Source organism: Monodelphis domestica, chromosome 1, assembly GCF_027887165.1.
Source record: "Monodelphis domestica isolate mMonDom1 chromosome 1, mMonDom1.pri, whole genome shotgun sequence".
Taxonomy (NCBI): domain Eukaryota; kingdom Metazoa; phylum Chordata; class Mammalia; order Didelphimorphia; family Didelphidae; genus Monodelphis; species Monodelphis domestica.
In genome coordinates, this window is record NC_077227.1 from 424,643,085 (window position 1) to 424,655,277 (window position 12,193).

Sequence of the window (12,193 nt, forward strand, 5' to 3'; positions counted from 1 at the left end):
TTAGCACTGCTAGTCTGAATTGGTCTCTTACAACGTGCTACTTTCATTCAACTTCATAGACACCAGTCTCCTGCCCAACTTGACAACAATTTCTCTAATTCACTTTGTCTTTGCCCATATTCAGACTTTTATCATACCATCTCCTACATTTGAAATCCTCCATTTCCCATTCCTTGATGTTAAAACCCTACCTATCCTTTAAGGTCCAAACTCAAAATTACATGCTCTGAGAAGTCTTTCCTGGTGACCTCAATATTTTCTTGCATTGTAGTGATTTGTGTAAAGGCCTGCATGGACCTGCCTCAAGCAATATAATTTTGCAGATTATTCATTATAATACAACCCTGCTGTAAAGACATTATTAATATAATGCCATTACATCAAATGCCTGTTTACATTGCCTAATGAATAAATATTAACTTTTTCTTCAGGTGATTTAAGGCCCTCCAAAATATTATTATGACCTTACTAGCATCATCCTATACCACTTTCCTCATATTTTCTATCTTACTGTCAAGATGGATTACTCTCGAATCCTGCTCTCATTTTATCTTTGCTCTTACTATTCTTCATGTTTGAAATCAGTACTTCTTCTCTTCATTTCCCTCCCCAAACTTCATCAATTGACAATTTTTTTCCCTATTAAGACATACCTCAGTTGCCATATCTTTCACAAAGCCTTCTAGCCATTCAATGAAAGTAATCTCTCGGTCCTCAGATTTCCCAGAGCACTTGGACCAGAATTCTTTAGCAATTCTCTTCCTTCCTCTTTGTATCTTGGTTCTGGATGTTTTTGTACTTTCCCCTTATTAGAATGCAAGTACTGTGAGAGTAGGGTTGATGTTCCAGCTTTTTAATTCTAGCACCTACTTCAGGCTTTGTACATAACTGATGGTAGCTGAATTCATTTATAAAAATTCCTCTCAAGGAACTAACTGTCCTCTAGAATGTTGTTTCAAACAATACTATATTTCCCCCAAAATTAGTTAAGGAAGTAAGATGGGCTATGGTTGTTTCATATTTTTCTCTCCAAACTGGGTCACATTTTTCTTCCAGGGGACAATTTGGCTTAGTGTATAGAGTTTGGGACTAGTTTTATCTACTACATATTTTACTTAATTCCTAATACAGTGTTCTACACTAAGGAAGGAGCTTAGTAAATGAACACTAGTTGAATTGAAATCATCTAAGGAACAACAAGCTTATACTTATGCACTTGAACAGGCAATGGAAATGGTTAATAAGACAGGCACAGAACTGAATAGGGGAAAGAGGCCAGTCTGAATTGTATATGGGAAAATGCAAGATTCAAACTTAGGTCTTCCTGAGTCCAGATTTGGCACTTTACCCATTCTGCCACCTGGCTGCCCTTTTTAAACAATAGCCTTGTCCTATTGATGTTATGTGGCTATAAATACTGGAACATCACAGTCTTGGAAGAACTGACATTACACATAATAAAAGGTCAATAAAAAGATGATCACTGACAACTTGTGTGAGAAATATAGTAAAGATCTAGTCATACATGGGGAAAAAAGAGAAAGTGGAGATATAATGAATCTTAAAAGATCCTAAAAGAATGAGAGGAAGTTCTCCAATGGATTGGAGATATCTAAAATGACAGATTTACAGAAAAAACATGGAGAAAAAAGTATGGAGAGTTTTCTGCTCAAGAGGAAGGAATCTCTACATGAGAGAAATCATACTTATATCAAAAAAACAAAATATATGGCAGAAAGCCCTGACTCAGAAAATGGCATTCTTATATCCTACCTTTATTCAAGGGTCAGGGGGATTCTGGGAATTTCCCATGGTCCATATGATAAGTATATCTTTTAATCATGACTGGAAGTTAGGATATAGACTATATTAAGAGGCTACTTACAGGTTCAATCTTCAATGCATTTCTGTAACTCCCAAAAAAAGCAGCCTGTGCCTTTAGAAAGGCCCTGGCGACACCATCCCCAGTGGTGGTAGAGACCTTCTTTAGCCTGTTCTTCAATGAAGAAACCTGTCAGCAGAGAGAAGGGAGGCATAAGTCAACTGGTTAAAGTTCTGATCAAAAATCCTGGATGTTTGTGGACTGAAAATATCCTAGTGATATTCTAAAAGATCAAAGGTACTGCCACAAGTGAGGCAGATTCTAAATATTTCATAGAACGTCAAAGCACAAAGGGACCTTAGCACATAGAATATTGGAGCTAGAAGAAACTGAAGTTAGTCAACATGCAATTATTAAGTGCTTATTGTTTGTCAGACATTGTGCTAAATGCCAGGGAAACAAAGGAAGACAAAAATAGTCTCTGCCCTCAATTCTTACTGGGCCATCTGATCCGACCGCTTTATTAAACAGTTGAAGAAAACAAAGTCCAGAGAACTTCAATGAGGTAAGGCCACATGTATATTAAGTAGCATACCTGAGATACTTTTGCAAAGACTATTCTCTTAGGAGAGCCACAATGAAGTGAGATTTGAGATCCCTATCTATTGGTTCCTTCCATGTTGCCCTCAAATATGTTCAAGTCTCTCCAACTTTAAAAAAACAGACCCTGAATTTTCCTTAAACCTCTAGACTCTACCATCCTGTCTTATATCTCTCTTGTTCAGCTAAACTAGTAAAAGCTAACTATACTCAATGCCTCTACTTCCCTCCTCTTAACTCTTCAACCCTTTTCAATCTGGTCTCCAATTTCATCACAGAATTGAAACAACTCTCTCTCAAGTCATCAATGTTCTCTTAACTGTCAAATATTTTGCTCTTTTCTCAGGACTTATCCTGCTTGATCTCTCTATTGCATCTGACACTGTTGACGGAAGAATTGAGGAGAGTGAGAGGAGAGGATGCTTCTGTTTTCTTTTTCTCTCTGGGTATTTTGTGACACTCCTGTTGTCTAGTTCTTCTAGTAGGCATCTAATAAATTTTGTTGACTTATTAATGGATCTAATACATAACTAAATCCTGCCACAGCTCCAGTTGTTTCACCTATGCTAATAACAAAGACCCTATTTTTATAATGCTCTATAGTTTTCAAGTACTATCCTCACTTTTCTTAGAGGATTAAGTAGCACAAAAATTATTAGTCCCATTTTACAAATAAGGAAATTGAGGATCAGAGGGAAAGTGGCTTTCCCAAGGTCACATGAGTATTAGCCATAACTTGAAATTAAGTTTTCTGGTTCTAGGAGAAATGTGCTTTTCATTCCATCATATGAGCTTACCACAAATGGGGTATGCCTTTATAACTTTTGAGGGTGAAAGAAACATTTGTCTTTATTTTATACGTGATGTTAAGCATACACATAGGCCTGTATAGCGAGAGACTGTTTCCTGTTTTGGGTCAATGGAAGGTGAGGGTAAAGGCAAGACAGGATAATGGAAAAAACCCTTAATGCATGTGTGATATGTCTTCTATCACAACATGAGCAATATGGAAATAGGTATTGAATGAACATTGGTAAAACCTATATCAAATTATTTTCAGCCTCAGAGTGGGGAGATGAGAGGAAGAAAATCTGAATTCTACAAAGTCAAAAGAATTGTTAAAAATTATTTCTACATGTAACAAAAAATAAGTAAGTAATAAATTAAAATAGCAACAAAAAGAGCCTTACATATAGAGAAAAGGGGCAAGGAATCAAATCATGACAATGCTATTTAATACCTATGTGAACTTAGGCAATTCACTTCACCTCATTGGTCTTCATTTTCCTCATCTACAAGGTAATGGGGTTGGAATAAATGGCAGCAAAGTCACTGGAAATAATACTAGATTTAGACTCAAATATCTTGAGCCTCAGTTTTTCTCATCTGTGAAATGAACAAGTGAAACTAAATGATCTTTAAAGTAACACCCATCTCTGTCTACATGCTTATAAATCTAGGATACCATGTAACACTACATGAGAAGAGATCATGTCTCAACCAAGACTAGTAAATACTGACTAGAATGAAAATGTCTTGTCAAACTTGCCAGCATGATCAACCTAGGCAAACAGAAGTTTATATGAGCCAAGAAAGAGTCCAAGGTATAAGATGTGGATTGAGTGGAAGGATCTCTTGCCATCTCATAGTACTTCTAGAGAAAGTGGCAATCACATCAGGTGATTGTATTGGTAGACTCTGAACTGATGATGGATTTAAAGAAAAATATGCTTTTATGGAATTTTTTTTTCAAAACTGCCCTATGAGACCAGTAATTCAAGTATTATTAGAAGCTCAAAAAACTAAAGTGAATAGCACATGACTATGAAAGGAAGGACTTGATCTCAGGGTTTTCTTCTGAGTCCAAGGCCTTTTTTTTTTTTAAACTCCATGATATTGTGTTCTTTGCCTCTCTTTATAGACAGGTTGGGAAAGATCCCAGAGGTTTTTTGGAAAGAGCTGTACATTTATTTTTCTGTGGCAAGGAGATTTAACTCCCCTAATAATAGAACCATTTTGAAATCAGCTTTTCCAGCAATTGATGAGTTGGTGTAGGGCTTTCTTCATAGAGTGTATTGCCTTATTTCAGACTTGGAGTCTAGGCAAATGAGAATTAATCATCACTATATGCAAGGCATGCTGGGTCACTGATATGGAGTTGAAAGGGACCTTAGAACACCATCTAGTTGAACTTCTGATTTTATTTGTATTTTTTGTAATTTATTTCTCATTTTGAACTTACACTCTTAATTTCCTACCAAAATGAAAAAAAAATTATAAAGAAATCTAATGAGAAACTATAATAAATGGATTCTTCAATCCTAGAACTACAGAAAGAGTAGGTCAAAAGTTCAAGGGCAGTAGAAAATAGGGGCTTAGCTACCAATAAAGCCAACACCAGTGCAGAAGAGCCTCCCAGAATGTCCAGAATCATTTTTGCTGGGAGGCAGCTGGAGCAGAGAACTTCCTTGAAAAAGCCAAAGGGTAAGTTAGAAGATGGCTGATGCATTCTTTCTTGCCTTTATAGTCTTGTTCTAGTAGATCTGGATAGTTTTCACTTGCAATTGCTTGAAATTTAGTCTGGGCATTAAAAAAAGCATGATTTTATGGAATTTAAATAATTTAAAAATTATTTCTCCTTGACTCGTTTTCCAGGCCAGTTGGTTTTGATGGATACCTTAAATTTTCTTCTTCTTTAGCTCCACACCCATTTTTGCTTTTATTTTAATTATTTCTGCTTGGTCTGTTCTAGCTTTCAGAAAGTCCATTTTTGGGATACAGTTTGCCAGTTTCTCTTCTAAGCTATTTTTTCTCCTTCCTGTTCTTTACTCCAAAACTTTTATTTCATTTTGTTTCCCTTTCATTTATTTCTTCTAGGTATTCATATAATTCTTGTGAAAAATCTACTCCCCTCACACCTACCCCCTTTGATTCTCTGCTTGAAGTTGTTATAGTCATTTGATTCTCTTTGGGATCTCTAGTTTTAAAATTAAAAAAATATTTGTGGATATGTTCTTTGATTTTTCTCATCTCTGTAGCTTTAATTCTTAAGTTGAGGCTTGCCGACAGGGCCAGATTCTGCCCCTCTGCTATGCTTTAGAGTAGGGTGGTCAGCATTATTTGTTCTTCCTCTCACCCTAGGTCTTCTATGTTCTTCAACTTAGGTCCCTCTAAATCTTTGAAGTTTGGTGCTGGATCTTCGGGGTCATCTTGGTGACTCATGAACTCAAGGCCTGAACTTTGCAGGTCTCAGCACTGTGCTATGTGCTGATCAAAGTCTGCTGCATTCACAGGGGCTTTTAAGGTCCCTATTTGTAGGGATTTCTTCTTTTTTTAAAAAAACCCTTGCCTTCTGTCTTGGGATCAATACTGTGTATTGGTTCCAAGGCAAAAGAGTGGTAAGGGCTAGGCCATGGGGGTTAAGTGACTTACCCAGGGTCACACAGCTAGGAAGTGTCTGAGGTCAAATTAGAACCCAGGACCTCCCATTTCTAAGCCTGGCTCTCAATCCACTGAGCTACCCAGCTGCCCCTTATCCTAGGGATTTCTGACCAACCTTTTTTTTTCTGAGGAAAGTCCTCTGCTCCAGCTACCTCTGGACAAAAGGCCTTGAAGGATACCAGTCCCAACTATTTCCTGATCATGATTGAAGGCTCTTTTGGCTTTACTGGTAGCCTTAGCTTACTTAGGCTTTTGGCTGATTCTGTAGTTCTAGGATTACAGAATCAGCCAAAAGCCTAAGTAAGCTAAGAAATCACTCACAGTTTCTCATACATTTCATCTTTCTTTTTCTTTCTTTCTTTCTTTCTTTCTTTCTTTCTTTCTTTCTTTCTTTCTTTCTTTCTTTCTTTCTTTCTTTCTTTCTTTCTTTCTTTCTTTCTTTCTTTCTTTCTTTCTTTCTTTCTTTCTTTCTTCCTTCCTTCCTTCCTTCCTTCCTTCCTTCCTTCCTTCCTTCCTTCCTTCCTTCCTTCCTTCCTTCCTTCCTTCTTTCCTTTTCTTTTTTTCCTTTACCTTCCATTTTAGAACCAATACAAAAAAGTGGTAAGAGCTAGGCAATGGGAGTTAAATGACTTGCCCAGGATCACACAGCTAGGAAGTGTCTGAGGTCAGACCTGAATCCAGCAACCTCCTGTTTCTGGGCTTGGCTCTTAATCCACTGAGCCACCTAGCAGTCCCCTCTTGACTATTTTCATTCAGATGGAAAACTAAGGGTTTTTTTGAGGGGAGTAGAATGCATGTGGCTAACTGCCTTTGTTTAGGCAGCTGTCTCCACCAGAAGTTCTAATTCCCTAGTTTTATACATGAGGAAATTGAGGCTCAGAGAGGTAAATTATGCATGGCCACTCAGTTATGAAGGTTCAGAGGTAGAAAATGAACCCAAGTCTTCCTGACTTTAGGTAGAATACTTTATCCACTCTTTAAGTACTTCCTGGGTACACACCATGTTGCCTCTTATGATAGATATTAGAGATACAAAGAAAAGTATGAAACAGATTCTGCTTATAATCTAACACGGAACAATTAAGTATACAAATAACTATGATATATGGGGAAACTAAATTCGTGTCAAAGAAAAATCCAATCAAAATGCTATGAAAAATATGAGGAGAGAAATATCACTATTGACTTGAAAGTAGGGGAGGCATTATAGAAGTTGATACTTGAAGAGATCCTTTAAGGGAACAAATAACTTCAATAGGGAAAAATGTATCCAGGGATGGAGAATAATGAGAATGAAGGTACAGAGATGAAAAAGAAAAGGAAGATGGCTAACTGGGCTGAGGAAGGTCTTGAATTCCAGGATCAGATGTCTACACTTTATCCTCTTGGTAAAAGAGAGCCACTTAGATGTTCTAAGTACAGGAATAATGCATTAAAAAAGATTATTTAGGTAGAAGATTATCACAAATAGTCTATATAAAAAAACTGGGGGAGGGGTTCATCATGCATTTACTTTCTAAATGAAAGAATACAAAAAAATACCCGTTTCAGGATTAAATGAATCCTGTTTTACATTCTTTCCTTTGCCAAATGCTAATATCTATGTGTAAAACCTTATATAGAAAGTAATTCAAGGAAAACTAAGATAATCCATCTCTAATTTATCCTCCCCAAAAGAATCTTCCTAAAGCAGATGTCTGACCATATCCATCTCCCGCTCAATAATTTTAAGTAGCTACAAATTCCTTCTAGGATAAAAATGCTTCAACTTGGCACTTAAAAGTCATCTACAATTTGCCTCTGGCATAACTTTCTTGACTTATTTCACATTATTTCCCTTCACAAACTCTACACTTCAACCAGACTGGCCTATTTGCTATTACATGAACTTGGCATTCTATCTCGTTTCTGTATCTCTATACAGACTGATCCCCATGCCTGGAATTCACTTTTTCCCTCAGAATATCTGGAGATTTTAAAGTCTGAACTCATGTACCATCTCCTATAGGAAGCTTTTTTATGATGTCCTAGTTTTAATATTCTCTCCTTTTTCAAATAATATATATATATATATATACTTCTCTGTATAGATTTTATATCCCCTTAGGAGAAAGGGATACCTTGAGGGGAGGGATTTTCCCCCCTTTTAGGTTTGTTTCCCTTGAACCTTGCATAATAGAGAATTATGCTTGCATCCCTGATATAAATCCAACTTGATCATGATATATGATTTCTTGGAAAAACTACTGCAGTCTGTATGATAGGATTTTATTTAAAAATTTTGAATCAGTATTCATGAATGATACTGATCTATTGGTCTACAGTACCTTATCCTCCCCTGGTTTAGGTAATAGGATTTTATTTGTCTTAGGAAAGGAATCTGGTAGAGGGTTTCATTTTTCAGTTTTGTGAATAATTCATGGGTGTTTAATGTTCCTTATTTTTATTTCTTTATCTTTTAAAACCATAATCTTCTGGTTTAGAATGGATACTATGTATTGGTTCTAAGGAGGAAGAGTGGTAAGGGTTAGGCAATGGGGGTTAAATGACTTGTCCAAGGTCATACAAGTAGGATGTATCTGAAGTCAAATATGAATCCAGGACCTCCTATATGTAGGCCTAGCTCTCAATCTGCCAGGTCATCTAGCTGACCCCACTTAATGTTCCTTAAAAGTTTGATAGCATTCTCTTGTGAATCCATCAACAACAGATTTCTTCCCCCACAAATTACTCCTTTATCAAATATTTTTTAAAAATCTCTCTGTGCCCTAATACATAGTAAATCTTCATAAAAGTTCCAGAGTGTGGAAAGATATGCATACTCTTTACCAGTCCGATTTAGAAGATGCTATAGGTGTTTTATTTCTAGTTTCTTCAGTAATTTCTGTTTTTTCCTATTTTTATTCTCTTAGATTTGCCCCAAACTGAGGACAATGAAAAGTCTTGTTAACTACTATAGTACTCTGTCTTCGTGTAGTTAATTTTTGAATTTATGAATTTAGATGCTCAGAAATTTGAAGTACACAACTTTAATATTTATATTAGCTTACTGTTTATGGTTCCCTTCAGCAGAATGCAGTTTCCCCTGGTTCTTTCTATACTCTTAATTTTTGTTTTTGCTTTGCATGACAGTATGATTGAAGCTCCTTTTAAAAAAATTCATCTAATGAAAAATAAATTTTTTCTAGCTCCTCATTTTTATTCTGTGTATGTGTATTTGTATTTTAGATACATTTTTTTTTGTAAGCAACAGATTGCAGGGTTTTATTTTCTTATCCAATCTGTCACTCTTCTTCATTTTGTTGAACTGTTTAATCCATCTACATTTAAAGTTATGAGAACTTAATTTATATTTTCCTCCATTTGTCACATACACATACAGAGAAAAATGGAGAGATAAATAGGTAGATATCTGAATTAGAGCTTTTTCTTTCTTCCTCTATAAACACAATGCTTTATTGTTTCAATTATTTTATAGTAATCTATTTCAATGTAATCTATTCCCACTGTGTCGCTTCCCTTCATCACTTACCTTTTGCCTCATTTTTCTTGTTTCACTTTCCCTAATTTTGGAGTTTTGTTTAATTTATTAGTTCCTTTTATTTTATCTAGTTAATTAATTTGTCTACTCCCCACCCCCCCCAGTTAAGTATTCAAATAAAATCCCCATTCCTTTTCTCCCCTTCAAATTGGGTTGTAAGTTTCCTTTAAATTTCATTTTATGTACTTTTTCCAAAATAAAACAACAAAAACCACATTTCTTTTTGTTCATTTTCTTCATTATTTATCTTCTGTTTCTGTCTATTCTAGACTTTTGCTCTTTGATTCTTTCTTTAGTCACTGTCTTCCTCATGAAATGAAAGCTTCTAAGGTACCTAGTCTGAATATCCTCTTCTAAACCTTTTCTATACTATTGCCTCATAGGTCCTGTGTCTCCTGGTTTTTTTTTTTTTTTCCAGTTATTTCTCACTCTTCCTTTAAGTGTTAGAGAGTATATTTCTCCCATGTTAGGGATTTTCGAGTGTCTCTGAAGGTGTAGTTCATTCTTAATCTCTGCCTTTTCTGTGGTAATTTCTCCCAATTTGCTATGAAATCTCCTCCCTTGGTTCATGTTCTTCCACTTTTCTGGGTATCAATTATCCCCAAAAGGAACTCTGATTCCTTTTCTATTGAGGTAAAGATAGATGGTTTCTCTAAGTTTCAAAATCTCTGCAGAATATACCCATTGTAAAGTTCCCATTTCCCTTCTCCGGAAGGAGTGTTCATCAGTGTTCATCCTTTCTATTACTTTCACCTTAGTCTCCTTCATGTACTTTTAGAAAGACTATCTTAAGAGGCTCTCTGTTGTTTGTCTTTGGATGATGTATTTATTTACTTTTCCTGTATTCTTATTGACTAAGGTGTCTGAAAAATAAGTTATTACAGTTTGGTTTTCTAAGAATGCTTTGAATATCTTTTTAAAAACTTAAAAGTCCATTCCCTCCTTCTCACTTATTGTTAATCAGATTGGCAAGATATCACCTTGTATTGCACATTGAGCTTCTTTGTTCTTCAGAAAACACTATTTATTTATTTATTTAAATATATTTTATTTGATCATTTCCAAGCATTATTCGTTAAAGACAGATCATTTTCTTTTCCTCCCCCCCATCCCCCATAGCCGACACGTAAGTCCACTGGGCATTAGATGTTTTCTTGATTTGAACCCATTGCTTTGTTGATAGTATTTGCATTAGAGTGTTCATTTAGAGTCTCTCCTCTGTCATGTCCCCTCAACCTCTGTATTCAGGCAGTTGCTTTTCCTCGGTGTTTCCACTCCCATAGTTTTTCCTTTGCTTATGAATGGTGTTTTTTTCTCCTGGATCCCTGCAAGTTGTTCAGGGACATTACGCCGCCACTAATGGAGAAGTCCATTACGTTCGATTATACCACAGTGAATTAGTCTCTGTGTACAATGTTCTTCTGGTTCTGCTCCTCTCGCTCTGCATCACTTCCTGGAGGTTGTTCCAGTCTCCATAGAATCCCTCCACTTTATTATTCCTTTTTGCACAATAGTATTCCATCACCAACATATACCACAGTTTGTTCAGCCATTCCCCAATTGATGGGCATCCCCTCGTTTTCCAGTTTTTGGCCACCAAGAAAACACTATTTATTCCATTCCCTCTTGCAATTTCTGGTAGGTCCAGAATAGTTTTATATGTTAACTCAAATTTCTTTTCCTTTATATTGGACAGATCTTTCTCTTGGTTACTTCCAGAACTTGTTTGTCATTGGAATTGTTAAATTTAACTGCTTAGAGTTTGTCTTGGTTTTTGAAGTATAGACTTCCTGCCATCCTTTCTGGAGGCAATATTCAAATTTGTAGAATTAGAATTTTCTTTTTGACATTCGGAAGATCTGAGTAATTTTCTTGTATTGTTTCCTAATATTATAATGTTCAGCCCTACAGCCCCAGCCCCTGCCCTGTTTTTTTTTTTTTTTTAAACCCTTACCTTCCATCTTGGAGTCAATACTATATATTGGCTCCAAGGCAGAAGAGTGGTAAGGGCTAGGCAATAGGGGTCAAGTGACTTGCCCAGGGTCACACAGCTGAGAAGAGTCTGAGGCCAGATTTGAACCTAGGACCTCTCATCTCTAGGCCTGGCTCTCAGTCCACTGAGCTACCCAGCTGCCCCCTGCACTGTGTTTTTTTGGGGAGATCTATAATCCTTAATTTGATTACAATGCCTATCTTTGAGATTATTATGTTTTACTTTTTTACATAGAAATTATGCATTCTTTCAATATTTATTTTTTGATTCTCTTGGAATTGTCCATCATGTTCTATACATTTGCATTCCTGACTTTCTTTTATGTTTCTTTGGTAAGATTTACTACCATGAGGTTTTGATCAAGGACACATGTAAAACCCAGTGGAATTGTGTGTCAGCTATGGGAGGGTGTAAGGGAAGGGGAAGGAAAGAAACATGACTCTTGTAACCAAGGAAAAAATTCTAAATTGACTAATTAAGTAAAATTAAAAAAAAAACACATAATTTTGATCAAGAAAAAAAGATTTACTACCATGGACTCAAGCTTTTATATTTTGGAAATTATCTGCTCTGTAGGCCATAAATTCTGATAGAGTTGAGTTGTATTGCAAGCCCTTGTGTAGGACTATGCAGCCCAGCCAAAGTGTGGTTCTAGAGGAGAAAGGAAAGTTATTGATTAAGGATCACCATGCTCTGCTTTCCATTAGTTTTTTTACTTGTTTTTTGTCATGATTTTGTCATGATTCTTGGTGGCCTAGATTATGAAGATAGCTAAAACTACTTTATCACTTGAGCA

At 36.1% G+C, this 12,193-nt stretch overlaps 1 protein-coding gene across 6 annotated transcripts in view; it reads right to left on the bottom strand.

The window, feature by feature from the left end:
* The window catches only part of DENND1A (DENN domain containing 1A), a 728,196-nt gene that overhangs the window by 193,924 nt on the left and 522,079 nt on the right, over positions 1–12,193 (bottom strand). For all 6 annotated transcript variants that reach the window (XM_007474630.3, XM_007474629.3, XM_007474632.3 and 3 more), the window contains one exon: positions 1,886–2,011. In XM_007474630.3, coding sequence (XP_007474692.2) covers positions 1,886–2,011 — 126 coding nt within the window. The remainder of the gene's footprint in view (positions 1–1,885; positions 2,012–12,193) is intronic.